The sequence below is a fragment of the Piliocolobus tephrosceles genome, chromosome 13 (assembly GCF_002776525.5).
Source record: "Piliocolobus tephrosceles isolate RC106 chromosome 13, ASM277652v3, whole genome shotgun sequence".
In the NCBI taxonomy this organism is placed as follows: Eukaryota; Metazoa; Chordata; class Mammalia; order Primates; family Cercopithecidae; genus Piliocolobus; species Piliocolobus tephrosceles.
In genome coordinates this window covers 21,321,205-21,342,097 of record NC_045446.1, presented here as the reverse complement: position 1 = coordinate 21,342,097, position 20,893 = coordinate 21,321,205, and the positions used below count along the sequence as shown (strand labels likewise).

At 42.9% G+C, this 20,893-nt stretch overlaps 1 protein-coding gene across 3 annotated transcripts in view; it reads left to right on the top strand.

Annotated features, from left to right (window-relative positions):
- Positions 1-615: 615 nt before the first annotated feature.
- Positions 616-20,893, top strand: part of TTC17 (tetratricopeptide repeat domain 17) — a 149,007-nt gene continuing 128,729 nt past the window's right edge. For all 3 annotated transcript variants that reach the window (XM_023215819.1, XM_023215821.2, XM_023215820.3), the window contains exon 1: positions 616-839. In XM_023215819.1, the coding sequence (XP_023071587.1) occupies positions 681-839 (159 nt within the window). In that variant the 5' untranslated portion in view covers positions 616-680. The remainder of the gene's footprint in view (positions 840-20,893) is intronic.

Genomic DNA, 20,893 nt, shown 5'->3' with positions numbered 1-20,893 from the left:
AGCTGTCAGTGTAAAATACCGATTTCCAAGACTTAAAGAAAAAAAAAAAAAGGAAACTACCTCAATTACCTCAATGATGTGTACCGACCACACTGAATTAATATTTTGTGTATTTTGAGTTAAATAAAATGTACTAGTAGGATTACTTCCCTCTATTTTTACATTGCACACGTGGCTCGCATTACCGGACAGCGGTGCGCTAGACTAACAACCGTCTCCATTCTGAAGCTTCCAGTATTGTGAGACTTTAAGAATAAAAGCAACACCTCTCTTCCCATAGGTGGTTCGAAAGCACACCTTTTGTTCCCCAACTATTTACCAGAAATAAAACGAAAAATCAAAGATTTAAAAAACAACAAAACTGACTCCTCTCACTTCTGCTTAAGCTCCACCTAAGCCACTGCTTTTCTCTCCTTCCGGTTCCCACGCTCCGAGATCGAACCACCCACAGAAAAACAATAACTAAAAAAGCGGTCTCCATCCCTGAAGCCAAGGTGGGAAAAGAGCCGAATGTCGCGCTTCCTGGCCGCCCAAACCCAGGAGGAGGAAACCTGATAGTCAGCGACCGACGCCTCTCGACTCCTCCTCCTGCTCCTCCTCCAGCGCCGACCTCTCCAAGATGGCAGGCGTCGGAGACTAGCTTCCGCTTCCGGTGTGAGTGGCCCGGCAGGGGGGGCAAGATGGCGGTGGCAGTAGGGGTCCGTGGCCGGTACGAGCTGCCGCCTTGCTCCGGCCCAGGCTGGCTCCTCAGCCTTTCAACCTTGCTGAGTGTAGCGGCACGAGGGGCCTTCGCCACCACGCACTGGGTCGTCACGGAGGACGGGAAGATCCAGCAGCAGGTAGCGGCCGGGGCGTCCCTCTTTGCCCGTGCCCGCCCTCGCCCCGGGGGGATTCCCCTGCTTGGCCCCTGGCTGTTGGGCTCCGCGCGGCCCCGCCCCCAGCCTACCTTCACACCGTGGTGGCACCGCGACCCCGGCCTCCCTGCATTCGGACCAGGCACTTCCCACTCCCCACTTGTCTCCTGGTCCTCGTTTGGCCGCGTGGAAGTTCTCACCCTTCCACCTCGCGGGTCGCGCGCCGCGTAGGGAAGAGTCTCCAGGCTGCGGGGGACGGGCCCTACGGACCGTTTTTTGGCTCGGGGTTTAGAAATCACAGATTTCAGGATTCCTGCTTTTGGTGCTTCTCGGGCTCACGCGTCACCGGCCCTCCCCGAGGAAATAGAAAGCAGGTGGCAGCGTCAGGGTGTGCGCGAGTCCCAGGGTGTGTGACAGCTCTGCACCCCTAGCCTGTGGACCATTCATGCTGCTCCCCTAGTCTCGTCTACCGCATGGTGGATTTCGTTCTGGCTGTGTTGGTTTCAGCTTGTACCGTTACTTAGGTCAGCAGTGGCTCATTAGAAACAATATAGAAACACTCCCCTTCCGAAGGAATGCTTGAAGATGCCGCTGGTGGCGTTGCCTGCATCTTTTCAGCTGTTACTGCCCTCGTTTCCCAGTGTACTTTGCTTTGTTTCTTTACCTAGTTCCTGTGACCCAGCCTTGCATGGAGGATATGCGATTTCCTGGATTCTTGTATGCCTGAACTAATTCCTCAGAGGCGAGACTGCTTTTCTTATATAACTTTATGATTGCCTGCATTTTGTAAATGCTGCTGATGCCTAAGGAGTGTGTACGTGTGTATTCCGCTACAGAACCTTGGTAAACTTACTGACTTCGAACACTGGAGAACAATCTTGAAGTGTCTAGCAAACATATAGAAAGTGAAGTGTGTGCCCCATGCAGTTTAGCCCACTGATCTAAAACGTTTTAACTAGTGTAGTGGGAAATTACTGGTCCTTTGGGTTGTGTGTAATGAATCATGATAGGAGCACATTGCAACGTTTAAGGTGAGGTTTACCTTTAGATTTGCCGTGTAATGTAATAGCAAATTCTATCTCAAATATAATAAGTAAATTAAATATAATTAAAAATCCGCCTAGGTATTCATGATTGTTTTTCAGCATATCTGAGAAAAGACCGTCTTCCTATTGGGTAACATTTTCTATGTGACATACATAAAGAACAGTTTCCTTTTCATTGCCGTACTAGCTGAGAGTTTGAATATATGTGTATGTGTTTCAGAAACCCAAGAAAACACTGTAAGTCCATATGTGAGTGCTGGTTGCTTCCACCCTTCTTTGTTTCCTGATGGTGGTTTTCCCTGAGGTCTTTATGAAGGGAGACGTGGAATTAAGTCACTCCTGCTGCAATTTGGGGAGCCTTTCTCCTGTTGGCTCTTCTGCAATATTGTTTTTGGCCACAGCTATTTATACTCTATGACATTGACTTCTCCTTCCCATTTTGGTGTCCTACCACCCAGCTGAAAAAGTAGCCCATCTAAAAAGTGAAAGCTGGTGGCAATGTTTTATGTATATGCTTAACATTGCAATGGGAAAGTAGAGTCTTTTTTTTTTTTTTTTTTTTAACAAATCCCTTCTTTTTGCACTTTGGATACATATGTATTAACGGGCAAAAGCAGGGGTTACTGGAAACTTGCCTCAGAAGAGGGGGAGAGCTGAAGAATCTTTTGGATCTCTGCCAAGTCACTCCTGCACTCAGTAATTAGGCTTAAATTTTAAAAAGTAAGATTTCTTTATTACATGACTTTTTAAGTGATCCTTTTCATTGAATTTTCCAAGTATTTGCTATACATAACATTTACAGTGTTATGTTCAGGCAGCCGCAATATTTTATGCCAGAAGAAATAAGGTTGATGTCTACAGTGTAACAATAAGAGACCAGGGGAGGAAAGTTGGATTTAATCTGAAGAAAAGGTGCCACATCTAAATAAAGCAAAGGAGTTGGGTGCTGTGGTGAGCTGCTGAGTTCCACTCTGATAGCTGATTGTGCATGACCCATGCTTCCCTTCCTGGCAATAATTTGTATGTAGGTAGAATCCAAACTCTCAATTTAGGTCATGATTAATTATCACATTTGGGTATACTGTACTTAAGGACTTGAAATATCCTTTTAGTATATGAAATCCATATATATTGCAGATTTATTTGTACATTTAGAAACATAATTAAAAGCTTAGTATATACAGATGCTTCTCAGCTTATGAAGGGGTTATGTGCTGATAAACCCATTGTAAGTCAAAAATACTGTAAGTCAAAAATGCATTTAATGCATCTAGCAAGCATTGTAGCTTAGCCTAACCTACCTTAAACTGCTCACAACACTTACATTAGCCAAAATTTGGGCAAAATCATCTAACAGTCTCTTTTACAATAACGTGTCAAAATACCTCATGTAATTCATTAATACTTCACTGAAAGTGAAAAACAGAATGGTTGTATGGACAGTCAGTACAGTTGCTACCAAGTGAGTATCACTTTTGCAACATTGTAAAGTCAAGAAATTGTAAGTTGAACCATGGTAAGGTGGGGACCATCTGTCTCCTTTGTCCTAACTGACATACCAAATTCTTGCTACTTATTCTTGGTTACAATATTTGAATGAAAGCAAAAGTGTGATTTCAGTTTTAAAGTGACCTACTACCAGGGAAAGGGCTAAGGGCTAACTGGATTAACAGCTTTTAGAAAATTAGAGTGGTACATACCTTTTGAGAACCTTTGATATTAAACCTATCCAAAGTAGATACGTGGGTCATTGTTTTCCACAGTGATCATAAAGAAATACTTATGACTTAAAATTCTGAATTGCCCAAAATACAGATTTAAACGGACATTTTCCGTCATTATAACTTTCTCTTTTTTTGAGACGGAGTTTAGCTCTTGTTGCCCAGGCTGGGGTGCAATGGTGCGATCTCCGCTCACTGCAACCTCCGCCTCACAGGTTCAAGCTGTTCTCCTGCATCAGCCTCCCGAGTAGCTGGGATTACAGGTGCGCGCCACCACGCCCGGCTAATTTGTGTGTGTGTGTATTTTTAGTAGAGACAGAGTTTCACCATACTGGACAGGCTGGTCTTGAACTCCTAACCTTGTGATCCGCCTGCCTCTGCCTCCCAAAGTGCTGGGATTCACGGTTATGAGCCACTTGCCTGGCCATTATAACTTTTTAAGCACAGCAAGGAGTCTTTACCAGGAGAGATGAAAATTCATTTGATTTTTTATATTTCAAGGTTTAGCAGACAATAAAGGTACTTGCATCAAAGGTTAAACTTTTGTGCATTTGCCTAAGAGCCTAACCACTCTATAGCACATCATTTCGTTGAAAAAAAAATATGTTCCATGTTCTAGGTAGCAGCTAACAGAGAAACTCTTGAAATGTTACCAGTTTGTTAGCTGTAGCCTTATTGAATCAAGAAGTTGTATTGCTAGCACTGAGTTCTCTGCCTCTGGATATTCTTTTTCTTCATAAGTGAAGGGCTAAAAATTTAAGTAAATAAAGAGTATCATCTGTATCAACTGTCTTATACATTTGAATATTTGTATTCTTTGTCACCATTTCCCTCTTCTCCAATCTTACTTAGAACTGTAGACTTTCAGATTTGGAAAACATTCTTAAAGATTATATAGTACAACTCCTAAGAGAGAAAGTCACTCAAAGTCATGTAACTAATGTGTGGCATTTGGTAGCAATAGTAAATAAAAATGGATTAGTCTGCAGTAGCATGCAGGTGAGCACTTTGTACTCAGTAAGTTTCAAGTACATTTTTTCCTCTCATAATACCTACAAATGAAGGACTACAAAGAAACATAAAAGCAAAAATGGAAAGAATGAAGTAAAGATATCTTATTTTCTAGTTTGCTTTATCTCCATAGAATGTTTTGTGATAATGTAAGATTCAGGGTAAGTGGGTGTGAAAGGGTCCTAAGTAAGTGTGAGTTCATTTGGCATTTACTTAATCATTTTGCCTTTCAGTCAGGCCAACATCTTCAGAGTACAGATCCTCTTTTTTTTTTTTTTTTTTTTTTGAGAGAGACAGAGTCTGACTTTATCACGCAGGCTGGAGTGCAATGGTGTGATTCCAGCTCACTGCAACTTCGGCCTCCTGGGTTTAAGCGATTCTCCTGCCTCAGCCTCCCAAATATCTGGGACTACAGGTGCGCACCACCACACCTGGCTAATTTTTGTATTTTTAGTAGGGACAGGGTTTCTTGTCAGCCAGGCTGGTCTCAAACTTCAGGCTTCAAGCAATCCTCCTACCTTGGCCTCCCAAAGTGCAGGGATTATAGGTGCGAGCCATTGTGCCCAGCCATTAATAGCTTGTAAGTGAAGGCCTGGTTTAATTTTGGTCTGATGTTAAGTAATTTGGTTAATCTGGGAGAGAGCATCCATATGGCACTGTGAAGCTGACAGCTTTATTTCTGCGCTTTTCAAAAGTAACTCATCTTTTTTTGTCATAGAAGACTTTCTATGTTTATATACTCTGGAATTTAGTTACACCTGGACAGGTCATGGCGGTTATTCACCAATTTGCTAGGCGTCTGGCAAACCTTTGCAGTTTGTCCAAGACCTTCGCTTCAAAGTGATTCTCATTCAGTCCATTTTTTCAGATATTGTCCACTATTATTTTTCGTCTTATAAATTACCCAGATTCAGACTTTGTTTATATTGTAGGGCAGTGAAAGGAGCTTGGAAATATACAGAGATAAATTAGAACGTTAAATAATTTTCCCAGTTACTTTTTCAATTTTTCAATTTTATTTTTTATTATTTATTTATGTATTTATTTATGTATTTATGTATTTATGTATTTATTTATTTATTTATTTATTTATTTATTTATTTTGAGACGGAGGTTTGCTCTTGTTGCCCAGGCTGGAGTACAATGCCATGATCTCGGCTCCCCTCAACCTCTGCCTCCTGATTTCAAGTGATTCTCCTGCCTCAGCCTCCTGACTAACTGGGATTATAGGCATGCGCCCCCATGCCCGGCTAATTTTGTATTTTTAGTAGAGATGGGGTTTCTCCTGGTCAGGCTGGTCTCAAACTCCTGACCTCAGGTGATCCGCCTGCCTCAGCCTCCCAAAGTGCTGGGATTACAGGCATGAGCCACCGCACCCCGCCATAATGTTCTTTATTTTTTAAAGGTCACTCTGTCACCCAGGCTAGAGTGCAGTGGCACCATCATAGCTCACCGTGACCTTGAACTCCTGGGCTCAAGTGATCTTCCCACCACAGCCTCCCTAGTACCTGGAACTACAAGTGCATACCACCACACCTGGCTAGTTTTTTTATTTTTTGTAGAGATGGAGTTATATCATGTTGCTCAGGCTAGAGTTCAGTGGCATGATGATGGCTCATTGTAACCTTGAACTCCTGGGCTCAAGTGATCCTCCCGCCTCAGCCTCCCATGTAGCTGGGACTACGGGCATGTGCCACCACACCCAGCTAATTTTTGTATTTTTTTGAAGAGACAAGGTTTCACCATGTCACCCAGGCTGATCTTGATCTCCTGAGCTGAAGCAATCACCTGCCTTGGCCTCCCAAAGTACTGGGATTACGGGCGTAAGCCACCATGCCTGGCCAGCTCATCTCCTTCTCAACTTTGTTGTTTTTGGTTTTTTGCCCTTGCTCTTTTTCATACTCAACCTCTAAATCAGTAGGTCTCAGACTTTACCTTGCACAGAAATAATTGGGGAGTTGGGAGTTGCTTGCTTAAAATGTGGATTTCCAGGACACCCAGTGTATCTGATTCAGTAGGTTGGTGGTAAAGCCAGGGATTCTACGTTTTTATCAGACTCCTTAGGAGAGTATAACGCAGGTAGACCACACATCAGTCTAAGAAATTCAGTTTTAGAATTCCACCCTCTGTTCTAGTTTTTTTAAACTCTCTGCATACACCTGAGCACCCTCATCTTGTCTCAGGACATCAGTTACCATATATATGCTGAGAGGATCTGCATTCCTTTTGTAATGTATTTTTTTTCCTCCAGAGTTGTAGATTTAAGACCTTTTTTTTTTTTTGTTTTCTGAATTGGAGTCTCGCTCTGTCGCCAGGCTGTAGTGCAGTGGTGTAATCTCGGCTCACTGCAACCTCCGCCTCCTGGGTTCAAACAATTCTTCTGCCTCAGCCTCCTGAGTAGCTGGTACTACAACCACATGCCACCTTGCCCAGCTAATTTTTGTATTTTTAGTAGAGATGGGGTTTCACTGTATTGGCCAGGATGGTCTCAAACTCCTGACCTGGTGATCCACCAGCCTCGACCTCCCAAAGTGTTGGGATTACAGGCATGAGCCACCACACCCAGCCTATAAGTTTTAATTCCATGTGAATGTCTCCTGAGTACTTCAAGCTAAAATGACCAAGTTGAAACTCATTTTTACCCCTAAATTGCATCAAACCGTATTATTGCTAATGTAATGAAAGATACTACCAACCGCTGTTGATATGGTTTGACTGTGTCCCCACCCAAATCTCCTCCACCATAATTGTGAGGCTTCCCCAGCCACGTGGACCTGTGAGTTCTCCATTAAACCTCTTTCCTTTGTAAATTGCCCAGTCTCGGGCATGTCTTTATCAACAGCATGAAAACAGACTAATACAACTAACTACCTATGTGTTCATGTCAGAAATCCAGTTGTCTTTAATTCCTTTGTCTCCCTTAGCCCTTACCAAGATCTTTGTTTTACTAATTATATTTTACTTTTTCCCTTAGCTACTATCATTACTCTAATTCAGGCCATCTTATTATTGCCACAGCTTCCTGTTCTTGTCCTTTGTTTTATGTAATTAAAAATTTTGAAACCATCCTGGGCAACATGGTAAAACCCCATCTCTACTAAAATACCAAAAAATTAGCCGGGCATGGTGGTATGCCCCTGTAATCCAAGCTACTTGGGAGTCTGAGGCGGAAGAATCTCTTCAGACCGGGAGGTGGAGGTTCCGGTGACCCAAGATCATGCCACTGTACTCCAGCTTGCGTGACAGAGTGAGACTCTGCCTCAAAAAAAAAAAAAAATTCAGAAATAATGCTTGGCATTGTGAAAATAAACATGCACCATGGCAGCATGGGAGTATTTAAAGTAATAAAGTGAAATCCCTCCACCTCTGTGCACTCTCACTCCCCAGAGAAAGCTACCTTTAATAGTTTGGTGCATATCCCAGGATATCGTCCAGCCTCTTTATATTGACAAGGTTTTAGTTGGGGAAGGGAGACAGATTCTTGAACATATCTTACGTGACCTGGCCCTTCCTCTCTAGCCTTATCTCTGGTCATCCTTGAATACCCCACCCTCACCCTAGAATAATACACACAGCCATACTGACTTAGCTTTTGTGAGTGTCCCCAAATATGCCGTGTTCTCACTTCTTCTGGTCCTTTGCACATGCTGTTCTTCCCCCAACACTCGAGTCTAGCTGAGTCATACTCATCATAATATAAACATCATTTTCTCACTGAAGCTTCTGGGATGCCCAAATTTGAATAAACTGTTCTATGTTCTTCCATAGCATTCCTGAATTCCTTTATGAAAGCATCTACCATACTATGTTGGGCTTGCCTACTTAGGTAAATGCCACACTAGACATTTCTCAATGAATCCTTATAGTATTCAGTAATATGTTAGTCATCTGGGGACTAAGCCTAAAGGAAGCCTCAGACTTCCATGTCTGTAAAACTTTGACTAACGCATTAGTGGATCAGCCCTTAGGCCCTCAGAAAAGGTGCACAGTAGATGAGAAGAGTCATAATTTCAGAGATCATTCCTGCTTATCTACTGTGGTCATGCCGCGTTATGCAAGGGGAAATCATCCTTGCTGTCTTTGTAATGGTTTAGATATATCTAAAACGTCAGCTTTAACGCGCAGGCATCAAAAAGCAAAATGTACGGGGCAACAAGAGACAAGAGAAAAAAAAAGCAGGAGAAAAGAATCGAAAAAACAGAGGCGAGATAGATGAGAAATGGCAGCTGCACTGTTGAGGAGGGATTAGAACCAGCTGTGGGGTTCAGCAGTTGTTGCAGTTGAGAAGCCACACTGGTGAAAGTAAACAGAAGGCGCTCTGATAGTGAAGAATAAATAAGAGGGCTCGCGAGTTGCTCTCTTCACAAATTAGAACAACTTTGCTCTCCAAAATGTTAAGGAGCAGGTTGTAAGGTAAAACTTGCATCTCAGCTGTACTCCTTGATAGCAGAAGTGAAAACAAGGGGAATGTCTGTTGTGTGTATGTGTGGCTCTTTTACAGACAGACACCCCAAAAGAGTTATTTGTGCTCATGGAGTCTCCTCTCTCATCCTTTTCTTTTTTTTTTTTTGAGACGGAGTCTCGCTCTGTTGCCCGGGCTGGAGTGCTGTGGCCGGATCTCAGCTCACTGCAAGCTCCGCCTCCCGGGTTTATGCCATTCTCCTGCCTCAGCCTCTCGAGTAGCTGGGACTACAGGCGCCCGCCACCTCGCCCGGCTAGTTTTTTGTATTTTTTAGTAGAGACAGGGTTTCACCATGTTAGCCAGGATGGTCTCGATCTCCTGACCTCGTGATCTGCCCGTGTCGGCCTCCCAAAGTGCTGGGATTACAGGCTTGAGCCACTGCGCCTGGCCATCCTTTTCTTTTAAGCCCCCTCCAATTCATCCTTCATCCCTACAACTCTTGTCAAGATACCCGGAGCCTATGCTCGTTTCTCACTAATCTTGAGTTCTTAGCAGCCCAGCATTTGTCTTCATATCTTACTCAGCTATTTTCTTACATGCTTACCTAAAAGAGTGGCTGACACATAGTATACACTGAGGAAATACTGAATAAGGGGGAGAAAATGTGTGCAACCAGCAACTTTTTACACCTGTAATAGCTCTTACATATATTAGCATACAAAAGAGCCACCACACATTCCTGGTTTTTCTTCTCAATCCCTTGCCCTGACTTCTGATTCTCTTCTTCTGAATTTGCCTTTTCTTGATAAGTCTTAGATGTTGGTGTGCCCCTTTTCTTCCCTCTGTACGTATGTTCACCAGGTGATCTTACGAAGTCTCGGGGCCTAAAATACCTTTTATATTCTAAAGACTCTTCAAATCTTATGTGCAGTTTCAACTTCTCCCTAAACTTCAGACTCATATATCCAACTGCCTACTGAACATCACCATTTAGCTGTCAGCACAAATACATCATGTCCTAAACTAAACTCTTGATTTTCTACCCCACCACACCTAATCTTCCCCCATTCACAAAATTGCCCAGGTCCAAAATTTTGGTATCTTCTTGACTCTTTTCTCTCATATCTCATACCCAACCTAGCAATAACTTGTCAGTCCTGCTTCCAGAATGTTTCCTGAATCCAGCCATGTCTTTCCACCTGCATTTCTGTAACTCCAGTCAATACTGTCTTCATCTCTTTACAGAATCTATGCAGTGGCTTCCTACCTGGTCTCCTTGCTTCTACTTTTGTCCCCTAGATCTGTTATCTCCAGAGCAGCCAAAGTAATCTCTTAGAAAGCACAGCTGATCATGTCACTCCCTTTGGGATAGAAGGGAAACAAAGAACACCAGAAAATCTTCGGTAGTTTTCCATCATACTTAGATTAAGATCTGGAGTTTTCCTTATGGCCTACTAGGTCCTGTAAGGTCTAGAACTTGGCCCCTGTCAACTCCTCCAGCCTCATACACCACTCTCCTCCTCGTATGGTGTGGTGTGCTCTGCCTCAGCCATACCAGCCCTCGGAATGTTCTTCAAACCAACAAGCTTGATTCTGCCTTTGGACCTTTGTCCTTGCTTCTTCCTCTGCAGATGGCATCATGGCTCAGCCTCTCTCTCCTTACAGGTCTCTCTTCACATGTCATCTCTTCTGACTACTTTTATCTAAAACAGCATCTATTTGAGCTGGGCGCGGTGGCTCATGCCTGTAATCCCAGCACTTTGGAGACCGAGGTGGGCGGATCACGAGGTCAGGAGATCAAGACCATCTGGCTAACACCGTGAAACCCTGTCTCTACTAAAAATACTAAAAATTAGCAGGGTATGGTGATGGGCGCCTGTATTCCCAGCTACTCGGGAGGCTGAGGCAGGAGAATGCGTGAACCCGGGAGGCAGAGCTTGCAGTGACCTGAGATTGTGCCACTGCACTCCAGCCTGGGTGACAGAGCAAGACTCTGTCTCAAAAATAAAATAAAATGAAAAATAAAACAGCATCTATTTCTACTATTCTGTATTCTTACTGTGCCTTATTTTCCTTTTTTTTTGAGATGGAGTTTCACTCTGTTGCCCAGGCTGGAGTGCAGTGGTGCAGTCTCGGCTCTCTCCAACCACCATCCCCTGGGTTCAGATGATGCTCCTGCCCCAGCCTCCCAAGTAACTGGGATTACAGGTGCCCGCCACCATGCCTGGCTAATTTTTTGTATTTAGTAGAGACGGGGTTTCACCATGTTGGCCAGGCTGGTCTTGAACTCCTTACTGCAGGTGATCCACCCTCCTTGGCCTCCCAAAGTGCTGGGATTACAGGCATGAGCCACCATACCCAGCCCACTGTGCCTTATTTTTCTTCATAGCACTTATTGCTGGCACTGTATTATATGTATTGCCTGTCTTTTGACAAGAACATAAGCTCTGTGAAGGCAAAACCTTTGTTCAGTGAAGCAACCCCAGTGCCTAAAACTGTGGCTGATGTATGGTTTACACTCAGGAAATACTGAGAAAGAATGTGTACAAGCAAGGAGTTATTTACACCTGTAATAGCTAATGTAAATACAGAAGGGCCGCCATTATTTTAGTAGTCTGGAGCAGGGACAGTGCATTTGCTTTAAAGGTGACAAGCCAGTTTATTCCTTCTCTCTCTTACAAATAAAAGTCCTAGGCAACCTAAGTCTTCTCTAAGAACACTCTGAACCAGAGATGTAAAATGGTGCCTTAGATCATGGCTGGAGTGCAGTGGTGCAAGATCATCTACTTTCTTGTTGGTTATTTGGAGATATTATCTCTCCAACATGTCTTTTATCTGTCTCTCTTATGCTTACATTTTCCATATTCACTTCAGGTATTTTATTGTTTATTTTATTGGGTTTTTTGTTTGTTTGTTTTTTAACAGAGTCTTGCACTGTCGCCCATGTTGGAGTGCAGTGGCGCGATCTCGGCTAACTGCAACCTCCATCTCCCGGGTTCAAGTAATTCTCCTGCCTCAGCCTCCCAAGTAGCTGGGATTACAGGTGCCTGCCACCATGCCCAGCTAATTTTTGCATTTTTAGTAGAGATAGGGTTTCACCAGGATGGCCAGGGTGGTCTTGAACTCCTGCCTGCCTTGGCCTCCCAAAGTGCTGGGATTATAGGCATCAGCTACCGCGCTCACTGCAACTTCAGCCTCCCAGGCTTAAGCGATTCTCCCACCTCAGCCTCCCAAGTAGCTGAGACTCCATGTACTTGCTACCACGTCTGGCTAATTTTTATATTTTTTTGTAGAGATGGGGTTTTGTAATGTTGCCCAGGCTGGTCTTAAACTTATGGGCTCAAACAATCAGCCCTCCTCAGCCTCCCAAAGTGCTATGATTACAGGCATGAGCCACCATGCCCTGCCCACTTCAGGTTTTTTGTTTGTTTTCTTTTTTTTCAGACAGTCTTGCTCTGTCTCCTAAGCTGGAGTGCAATGGTACAGTCATAGCTCACTGCAGCATTGAACTCTTGGACTCAAACAATCCTCCCACCTCAGCCTCCCAAGTAGTTGAGACTACAGGTGTTCACTCCCAGGCCTGGCTAATTTATTTTTTGTGTTTGTGGAGATGGGGTTTCACTGTGTTGCCCAGGCTGATCTGGAACCCCCCGGGCACAAATGATCCTCCTACTTTGGCTTTCTAAATTGCTGAGATTACAGGGGTGAACCACCATGCCTGGCAGCACTTATTTTATTTTATTGTGTTTGTTTATTTATTTATTTTTCAAGACGGAGTTTCGCTCTGTCGCCCAGGCTGGAGTGCAGTGGCATGATCTGGGCTCACTGCAGTCTCCACCTCCCAGATTCAAGCAATTCTCCTGCCTCAGCCTCCCGAATAGCTGGGATTACAGGCGTGCACCACCATGCCTAGCTAATGTTTTGTATTTTCAGTAGAGACGAGGTTTCACCATGTTGGCCAGGCTGGTCTCGAACTCCTGACCTTAAGCAGTCCTCCTGCCTCAGCCTCTCAAAGTGCTGGGATTACAGGCGTGAGCCACTGCGCCCATTATCTCATGTTATCTTCTTACAGACCCAGTAAGGTGTGAGTGTTGATCTTCTTTCTGCTGAATAAAGAAATGTATGCTGAACGTGATTGAACTTGTTAGCCAACGCCATGTAGCTAGGAAGCCTCAAAGTGTGAACTCAGGCTCAAATGTTTTCATCCACACCCTGTTTTCTTTTCTGCAGTTCTAAACATTTTTACCAACGTAAGAAAAATTTCTGTGGTTTTATTTGTAAAACATCAAATTTCTAAAAAAGAAAAAAAAAAGAACTTTTTTCAATTTTAAATTGAATTAAAAACTCTAAGATACATAATTATTATTGAAAAGTATTTTTTCCCAAACTACTCAGCATGTTACAAAATGAAAGTGAAAGTTTCAAAACTACTGCAGTCCCTTTTCCTGGAAGCAGTCATAATGAACTTTTTCTTGTGTATTCTTACTTTACTATTTTTTTGAGATGGAGTCTCGCTCTGTCACCCAGACTGGAGTGCAATGGCACTATCTGGAATCACTGCAACCTCCGCCTCCCAGGTCCAAGTGATTCTCCCACGTCAGCCTCCGAGTAGCTGGGATTCCAGGCACCTGCCATCATGCCCGGCTAATTTTTGTAGTTTAGTAGAGATGGGGTTTCACCATGTTGGCCAGGCTGGTCTTGAACTCCTGACCTCAGGTAATCCACCCGCCTCGGCCTCCCAAAGTGCTGGGATTACAGGCGTGATCCACCGTGCCTGGCCTTTCTTGTGTATTCTTAAATATTTCTGTGTGTTTGCAAACACATAGTTTTTTGTTTTTTTTTTAACACAGAGTCAGAAACATTTTGTTCCATGCCTTCCCCCACCAACCTCCCAAGATGAGTCTCACTCTGTTGCCCAGGCTGGAGTGCAGTGGTATGATCTCGGCTCTCTGCAACCCCTACCGGCTGGGTTCAAGTGATTTCCCACCTCAGCCTCCTAAGTAGCCAGGATTACATGTTTGTACCACCACGCCCGGCTAATTTTTGTATTTTTAGTAGAGATGGGTTTCACTCTGTTGTCCAGGCTGGTCTTGAACTCCTGACCTCAAGTGATCCGCCCTCCTTGGCCTCCCAAAGTGCTGGGATTATAGGCGTGAGCCACTGTGCCTGGCCGTCATGACTAACTTTTAGTTACTTAATAACAAGACTTAGACATCTGTCAATGTCAAAAATAAAAAGCTACCTCCTCTTTCCTTAAGACTGTTTAGTGTTCTGTTGAATGGATATTCTGTAATGTATTTAATCAGCGCCCTAGTGACAGACATTTAGATTGTTTCTAGGTTTTTTCTATCATATACAATACTGTAGTAAGTGAAGGCGCTCATTTGTATATCTTTGCATGTTTCTATGCTTGTATCTGTAAGATGAATTCTTAGAAATGGAATTATCTGGGGTGAGGTGTGGTGGCTCATGCCTGTAGTCCCAGCACTTTGGGAGGCTGAGGTGGGCGGATCATGACATCAGGAGATCGAGACCATCCTGGCTAACATGGTGAAACCCCATCTCTACTAAAAATGTAAAAAATTACCAGATGTGGTGGCGGGTGCCTGTAGTCCTAGCTACTCGGGAGGCTGAGGCAGGAGAATGGCATGATCCCGGGAGGCGGAGCTTACATTGAGCCGAGATCGCGCCGCTGCACTCCATCCTAGGTGACACAGCGAGACTCCGTCTCAAAAAAAAAAGAAATGGAATTATCTGGTTCAACTAATGCATTATATTTTATTTTCTTAGATAATGCCAAAATTGTCGTAAAAGACTGCAACAGTAGTGTTTGAAAATGCCCAACAGTATTTGGGATATGTAAAACATTTGTTTATAATTTGATTCTAATGAAAGACTACTTATTCCTTCCATTGCCCATAGCTTAGCAGTGTTGTGGCTATCAGTAGACATATGAACAAAAAGGAACCTTCGGTTTGGTTTTGTTGCCTTCATAGACAAATTAAACCTTTGTTATTAATGCGTGTTTCACACTTGTTGGGATGGGATTGCAGTAAAATAAATTAGTTATGCTGATATCTTCCCCCAACATTTGATACTACTATTTTGATGCTTAATCAAGTTTAACTATACTTGATTGTCTCTTTTTTGTAGAGCAGTGATTTCCAGCGCGAAATATCAAAGTAATTCCCTGGCTGTTGAGTTTACCATCACCTGAGTAATGATCTAGCTAATAAGATTCAATTTCTGGCACTGGTTTTAGTGTCCCCTTTAAAATATTTGACTGACCTATCTGACTAATAATTTTTAGGCTCATGCTCACTTTCTTCATGTCTAGTATTATGTCTGGCACTTAGTGGGTGCATGTATTGGTGGGTGCATCCTATTGCTGCTATTAAAAATTGCCACAAACTTATTGGTTTAAAACAACACTAATTTATAATCTTACAGTTATGTAGGTTAGAAGTCCAACCCACGTCTCGCTGGGCTAAAATCAAGGAGACAGCAGTGCTGCATACGTTTCTGGAGGCTGTAGGGGCGAGTCCATTGCCTTGCTTTATACAGCTGCCAGAGGCTGCTCACATTTTTTGGCTCTTGGCCCCCTTTTGCTGCATCTTCAGAGATAGCTGTGTTGCAGTCCTTTGACCATTCTATCTTAGTCGCATCCCTCTCTTTGACTGCCCCATTCCACTTTTAAGTTCCTTGTGATTAGATTAGAGCCTCCTTATAATCCAGGTGATACTATTTTAATTAAGGTAATCTGATTAGCAACCTCAGTCTGATTAACACTTTAATTCCCTTTTGCCACATAACGTAATATATTCAAAGGTTGTAGGGATTAAGACGTGGGCCATCATTCTGTCTACCACTGTGCTCGATAAATATTTGCTGCTGGAATTTGAATCCCTTCTGAGTTACATATAAAACAGCTCTAACAACAAAACTACATTGTGTCTGTGTTTATAAGAATATAGTCAAGTATGCAAAGGAGAAAACCCATGACTGTTGTGTCTTGATCCAGCTTTTCACTTACCTTCCTTTTATAGTTGCAAATGTTCTACTTTATTAATTATGTTATTTGTATGTGTCCTGGTGACGTGAATTAGAAAATGTGGACTGGTAGCACTATTGTAAGAAGTTATTCATTTTTGGTTCATGTTGAAAATGGTTACTAACTTGCTTACCAATTAGGAGAATGGTGATTGTTTACAGACCTGAATATTCTCATAAAATGGACTGCAACACTGTAGATGTTCAAATATAGATAACTGCAATACAGGTGTCCCATACCTAGGTTATTTTATGTAAATTTGCACCTGTAAAGATACATTTGTATATTTCAGGAACTGAAAATGAGAAGGTAAAATCCAGTGGAGGGTAAAACTTTAGAAAACAGGGATATAAGGCCATGGAAATTCAGATGATAGTCAAGATATAGCATTTTCATTTATTAAAAATTTTTTTTTACTTTGATGACTTGATATCCTATAAGATTAAAATTGGTTTCTAATTGCTTTTGTTTTTTTGTTTTTGTTTTTTTTTTTGGTTTTTTTGAGACAGAGCCTCGCTTTGTCACCCAGGCTGGAGTACAGTGGTGCAATATCGGTTCACTGCAACCTCTGCCTCCCAGGTTCAAGCTATTCTCCTGCCTCAGCCTCCCGAGTAGCTGGGACTACAAGCGTGCGCCACCACGCCCGGCTAATTGTTGTATTTTTAGTGGAGACGGGGTTTCACCATGTTGGCCAGGCTGGTCTCAGACTCCTGACCTCAGGAATTCTCCCGCCTTGGCCTCCCAAAGTGCTGGGATTACAGGCTTGAGCCACCATACCTGGCCTCTGATTTTTCAAAAATACTGTATAAGTACTCTAGCTTCAGAAAGTCCTAATTAACAAATATATTTCCAAATCTTGGCAGTTCATTATAATAGTTTTCTCAATCTCATACAATGAACTGTTTCTAGTAAAAGATCTGTTTATATTACACATTTGTTTTGACAATTATAGCCAGGAGTTCATGTGTATCTCTCTGAAGAGTGGAAGCTGGGCTACTATTTTGTGAACTTGTACTTCTCTAAACCTCAAAGAAGATGCAAGCCGATGATGGTTAGACTTGAATCCTGAAGAGATAATTCCATGAGAAGTGGAGCAACAGACTTTCTGCCTGCATCATTCTGTCCCTGTGAAACTCATCTTGCTTGCCACAGTAGTAGCCTGGCAGGGATCGCATACGGAAGGGTCCCTTAGGCAATCATTTGAAAATAGCTTTGACCTAGATTTGTGATAAGGGTAAAAATCTGAGGGAAGAAAGGTAAGGAGCAAGAAAATACAAAAGGTGTTGCATTTTTGAGGTGCTCTACCTAGCCCTTTATCTGTGAGAGGAATTTTTTTTTCTATAAATGAATATATGAGGGAAAAAGACAAGATTTTTCCTCAGACCTGAGCTTATAGTTGTCATTACAGTTTAAGAAGAAAAAGAAAAAAAAAGCGATAAAACGTATTACATAGTGTTCTAAACTTTCAGTGTTAACAAGATGACCTATGGATAGCACATTAGAAAAAATAAGCACTTTACAAATTTAAATAATACATGTTCACTGTAGAAAAAGTCAGAAAGCACAGACAAGAAGAGAATAATCACCTAGAGTCATATCAACTAGAAACCACATTCTTAAAATATGATATATAAACTGTCAGGTAGTTAAAGAGAGGCAGCAAGGTTTTGTTTTGTTTTGTTTTTAAGATGGGGTCTCTGGCCAGGTGCGGTGGCTCACACCTGTAATCCCCCAGCACTTTGGGAGGCCGAGATGGGCGGATCATGAGATCAGGAGATCGAGACCATCCTGGCTAACACGGTGAAACCCTGTCTCTACTAAAAATACAAAAAAAATTAGCCGGGCGTGGTGGCGGCACCTGTAGTCCCAGCTACTTGGGAGGCTGAGGCAGGAGAATGGCGTGAACCTGGGAGGCGGAGCTTGCAGTGAGCTGAGATTGCGCCACTGAACTCCAGCCTGGGCGACAGAGCAAGACTCCGTCTCAAAAAAAAAAAAAAAAGATGGGGTCTCTGTTGTCCAGGCTGGAGTGCAGTGGCACGATCATGGCTCACTTCAGCCTCAAACTCCTCAAGTGGTTCTCCCACATCAGTCCCCCAAGTAGCTAAGAGAGGCACATGCCACCACACCCAGCTACTTTTTAAAATTGTTTCATGGAGTTGGGGTTTTGCTGTATTGTTCGGGGAGGAGGGGAGGTCTTGAACTCCTGATCTCAGGTGATCTTCCTTCTTTGGCCTCCCAGAGTGCTAAGATTACAGGTGTGAACCATCACAGTCAGGTGAGATTGTTTTATAAGTACACTGTGAATGGAAAAAACATCTCAGTTTCTCCCACTGTTCTCTTACAACATGTTTCTGACACCACCACCAAGCAACCAATCAGTTCTGCAGCTGACACCGGCTAGGTGGCTTCCAGTTCAGTTCTGACACGTCTACCTGGCAGTGGCATCAGATCCTACAGGTTGAGAGTTCAGTCCCACGAGACTCCGCCCACCCCATTCAGTCCCAGCCTCTTCTGACCAACCAGCTTCAAGTTGGGGCTCCCACAGCTGCCTCTTTGAGTTCAGTTAATTTGCCAGAGTGGCTCACAGAACTCAAGGAAGCTTGTTTATATTTACTGGTTTATTAAATTAGAAAAGATACAAATGAAGAGCTGTACAGGGCGACATATGGGGCAAAGGGTGTAGAACTTCCATGCCTTCTCCAGGAACTTCCACGTGTTCGGCTCTCTGGAATCTCCTGAACTCAGTCCTTTTGGGGTTTTATGGAGGCTTTATTACATGGGCATGATTGCGTAAACCATTGGCCACTGGTGATCAACTTAACCTTCAACCCCTCTTCTCTCACCAGAGGTTGAGGGGTGGGGCTGAAAGTCCTAATCATGCCTTAGTCTTTCCAAGGACCTGCCACCATCCTGAAACTGCCTAGGGGCTACCAGCCGTAAGTCAACTCACTACTATACAAAAAGACAGCACTTTGGAGATTCTAAGGATTTTAGGAGTTGTATGCCAAGAAAAAGTGGGTGGGGTGGAAGTCCAAATATATATTTTACGATATCACATACACAAAAGAAATACATATGGCCAAGGAAGAAACTAAAATGTATTCATGGCCTGACGCAGCAGCTCACCTGCAGTCCCAGCTACTCCGGAGGCTGAGGTGGGAGGATTGCTTGAGCACAGGCATTCAAGGTTACGGTGAACTGTGATCACACCACTCCACTTTAGCCTTGCTGACAGAGCAAGACCCTATCTCTTTAAACAAAAAAGAAAAGAAAAGGTGTATATATATATATATATATATATATATATTCACCCTTATTTCTGCATTCCTAAGGATGTGTAGGAACTCGGTCATTGTTGTTAGGGATTTAAGTTGATTCAACTGTTCTGGAGAAAAGCTAGCAAAAACTGTAAATTTTAAAATGCCAAAAAAAAAAGTGCAATTCCTTTAACCTAATAGCTTTCTTTCTATTACAAGAAAGAAATAATCTGATAGCTGTCTAAAAAGGTTTGTGGGTTTGTTTGTTTTTTTTTTTTTTTGAGAAGGAGCCACTCTTGTTGCCCAGGCTGGAATGCAGTGGCATGATCTCCTTTCACTGCAACCTCCACTTCCTGGGTTCAAGTGATTCTCCTGCCTCAGCCTCCCGAGTAGCTGGGATTACAGGGACCTGCCACCACGCCCAGCTAATTTATTTTTATATTTGTTTACTTATTTATGAGATAGAGTTTCACTCTGTTGACCGGGCCGAAGTACAATGGCATGATCTTAGCTCACTGCGACCTCCACCTCCCGGATTCAAATGATTCTCCTGCCTCGGCCTCCCAAGTAGCTGGGATTACAAGCATGTGCCACTATGCCCGGCTAATTTTTATATTTTTAGTAGGGATGGGATTTCACCATGTTGGTCAGGCTAGTCTTGAACTCCTGACCTTAGGTGATCCACCCACCTCAGCCTGCCAAAGTGCTGAGATTACAGGTGTGAGCCACTGCGTCCAGCCAAATGTTTTAGTATAGGATGTTCATTGTAGTATTGTTAAAAAGGGAGAATAACCAAAAACCTGAATTTTAGTTAGGAACCTGGGAAAATAATATTAACCACTAAAAATATTGACATAGGTCTGTATTTACTGGAAAGTCTGACAAAGTGTAGAGAGGAAGAGAGGAAGGAAATAATATAGTAGATACATGATTATCCTATTTTTGTGAAAATATTTATCTACAAAGCTCTGTGTGTTTGTGTATGTATGTAGAAGTTATCCTGACATCATATATATCTCACAGCAGATATCTCTGAAAGTGAAATTTCAAGTAATTTTTATTTTCTCCTTCATATTGTCTATATGGTACTGTGTTTGTTTTTACAGTAAAATATATTTAGTTTATAATTCTAGAAAAGATTTTGTTAGTATTAAGTAGCTTAAGGATAAAGAGAGCTGATTTTGCCTGTAATAAAATGAACAACCTAACTACTCAGAAATAGCCACTGCTAATTGGAGCCTTGGTTTAATTTGACAAATTGACAGTTTAAAAGAAGCTTTTTTTTTTTTGAGGCAGAGTCTTGCTCTATTGCCCAGGCTAGAGTTCAGTGGCGCGATCTCTGCTCACTGCACGCTCTGCCTCCCAGGTTCACGCCATTCTCCTGCCTCAGCCTCCCAAGGAGCTGGAACTACAGGCGCCCGCCAGCACGCCTGGCTAGTTTTTTGTATTTTTAGTAGAGTTGGGGTTTTACTCTGTTAGCCAGGATGGTCTCGATCTCCTGACCTCATGATCTGCCCGCCTTGGCCTCCCAAAGTGCTGGGATTACAGGCA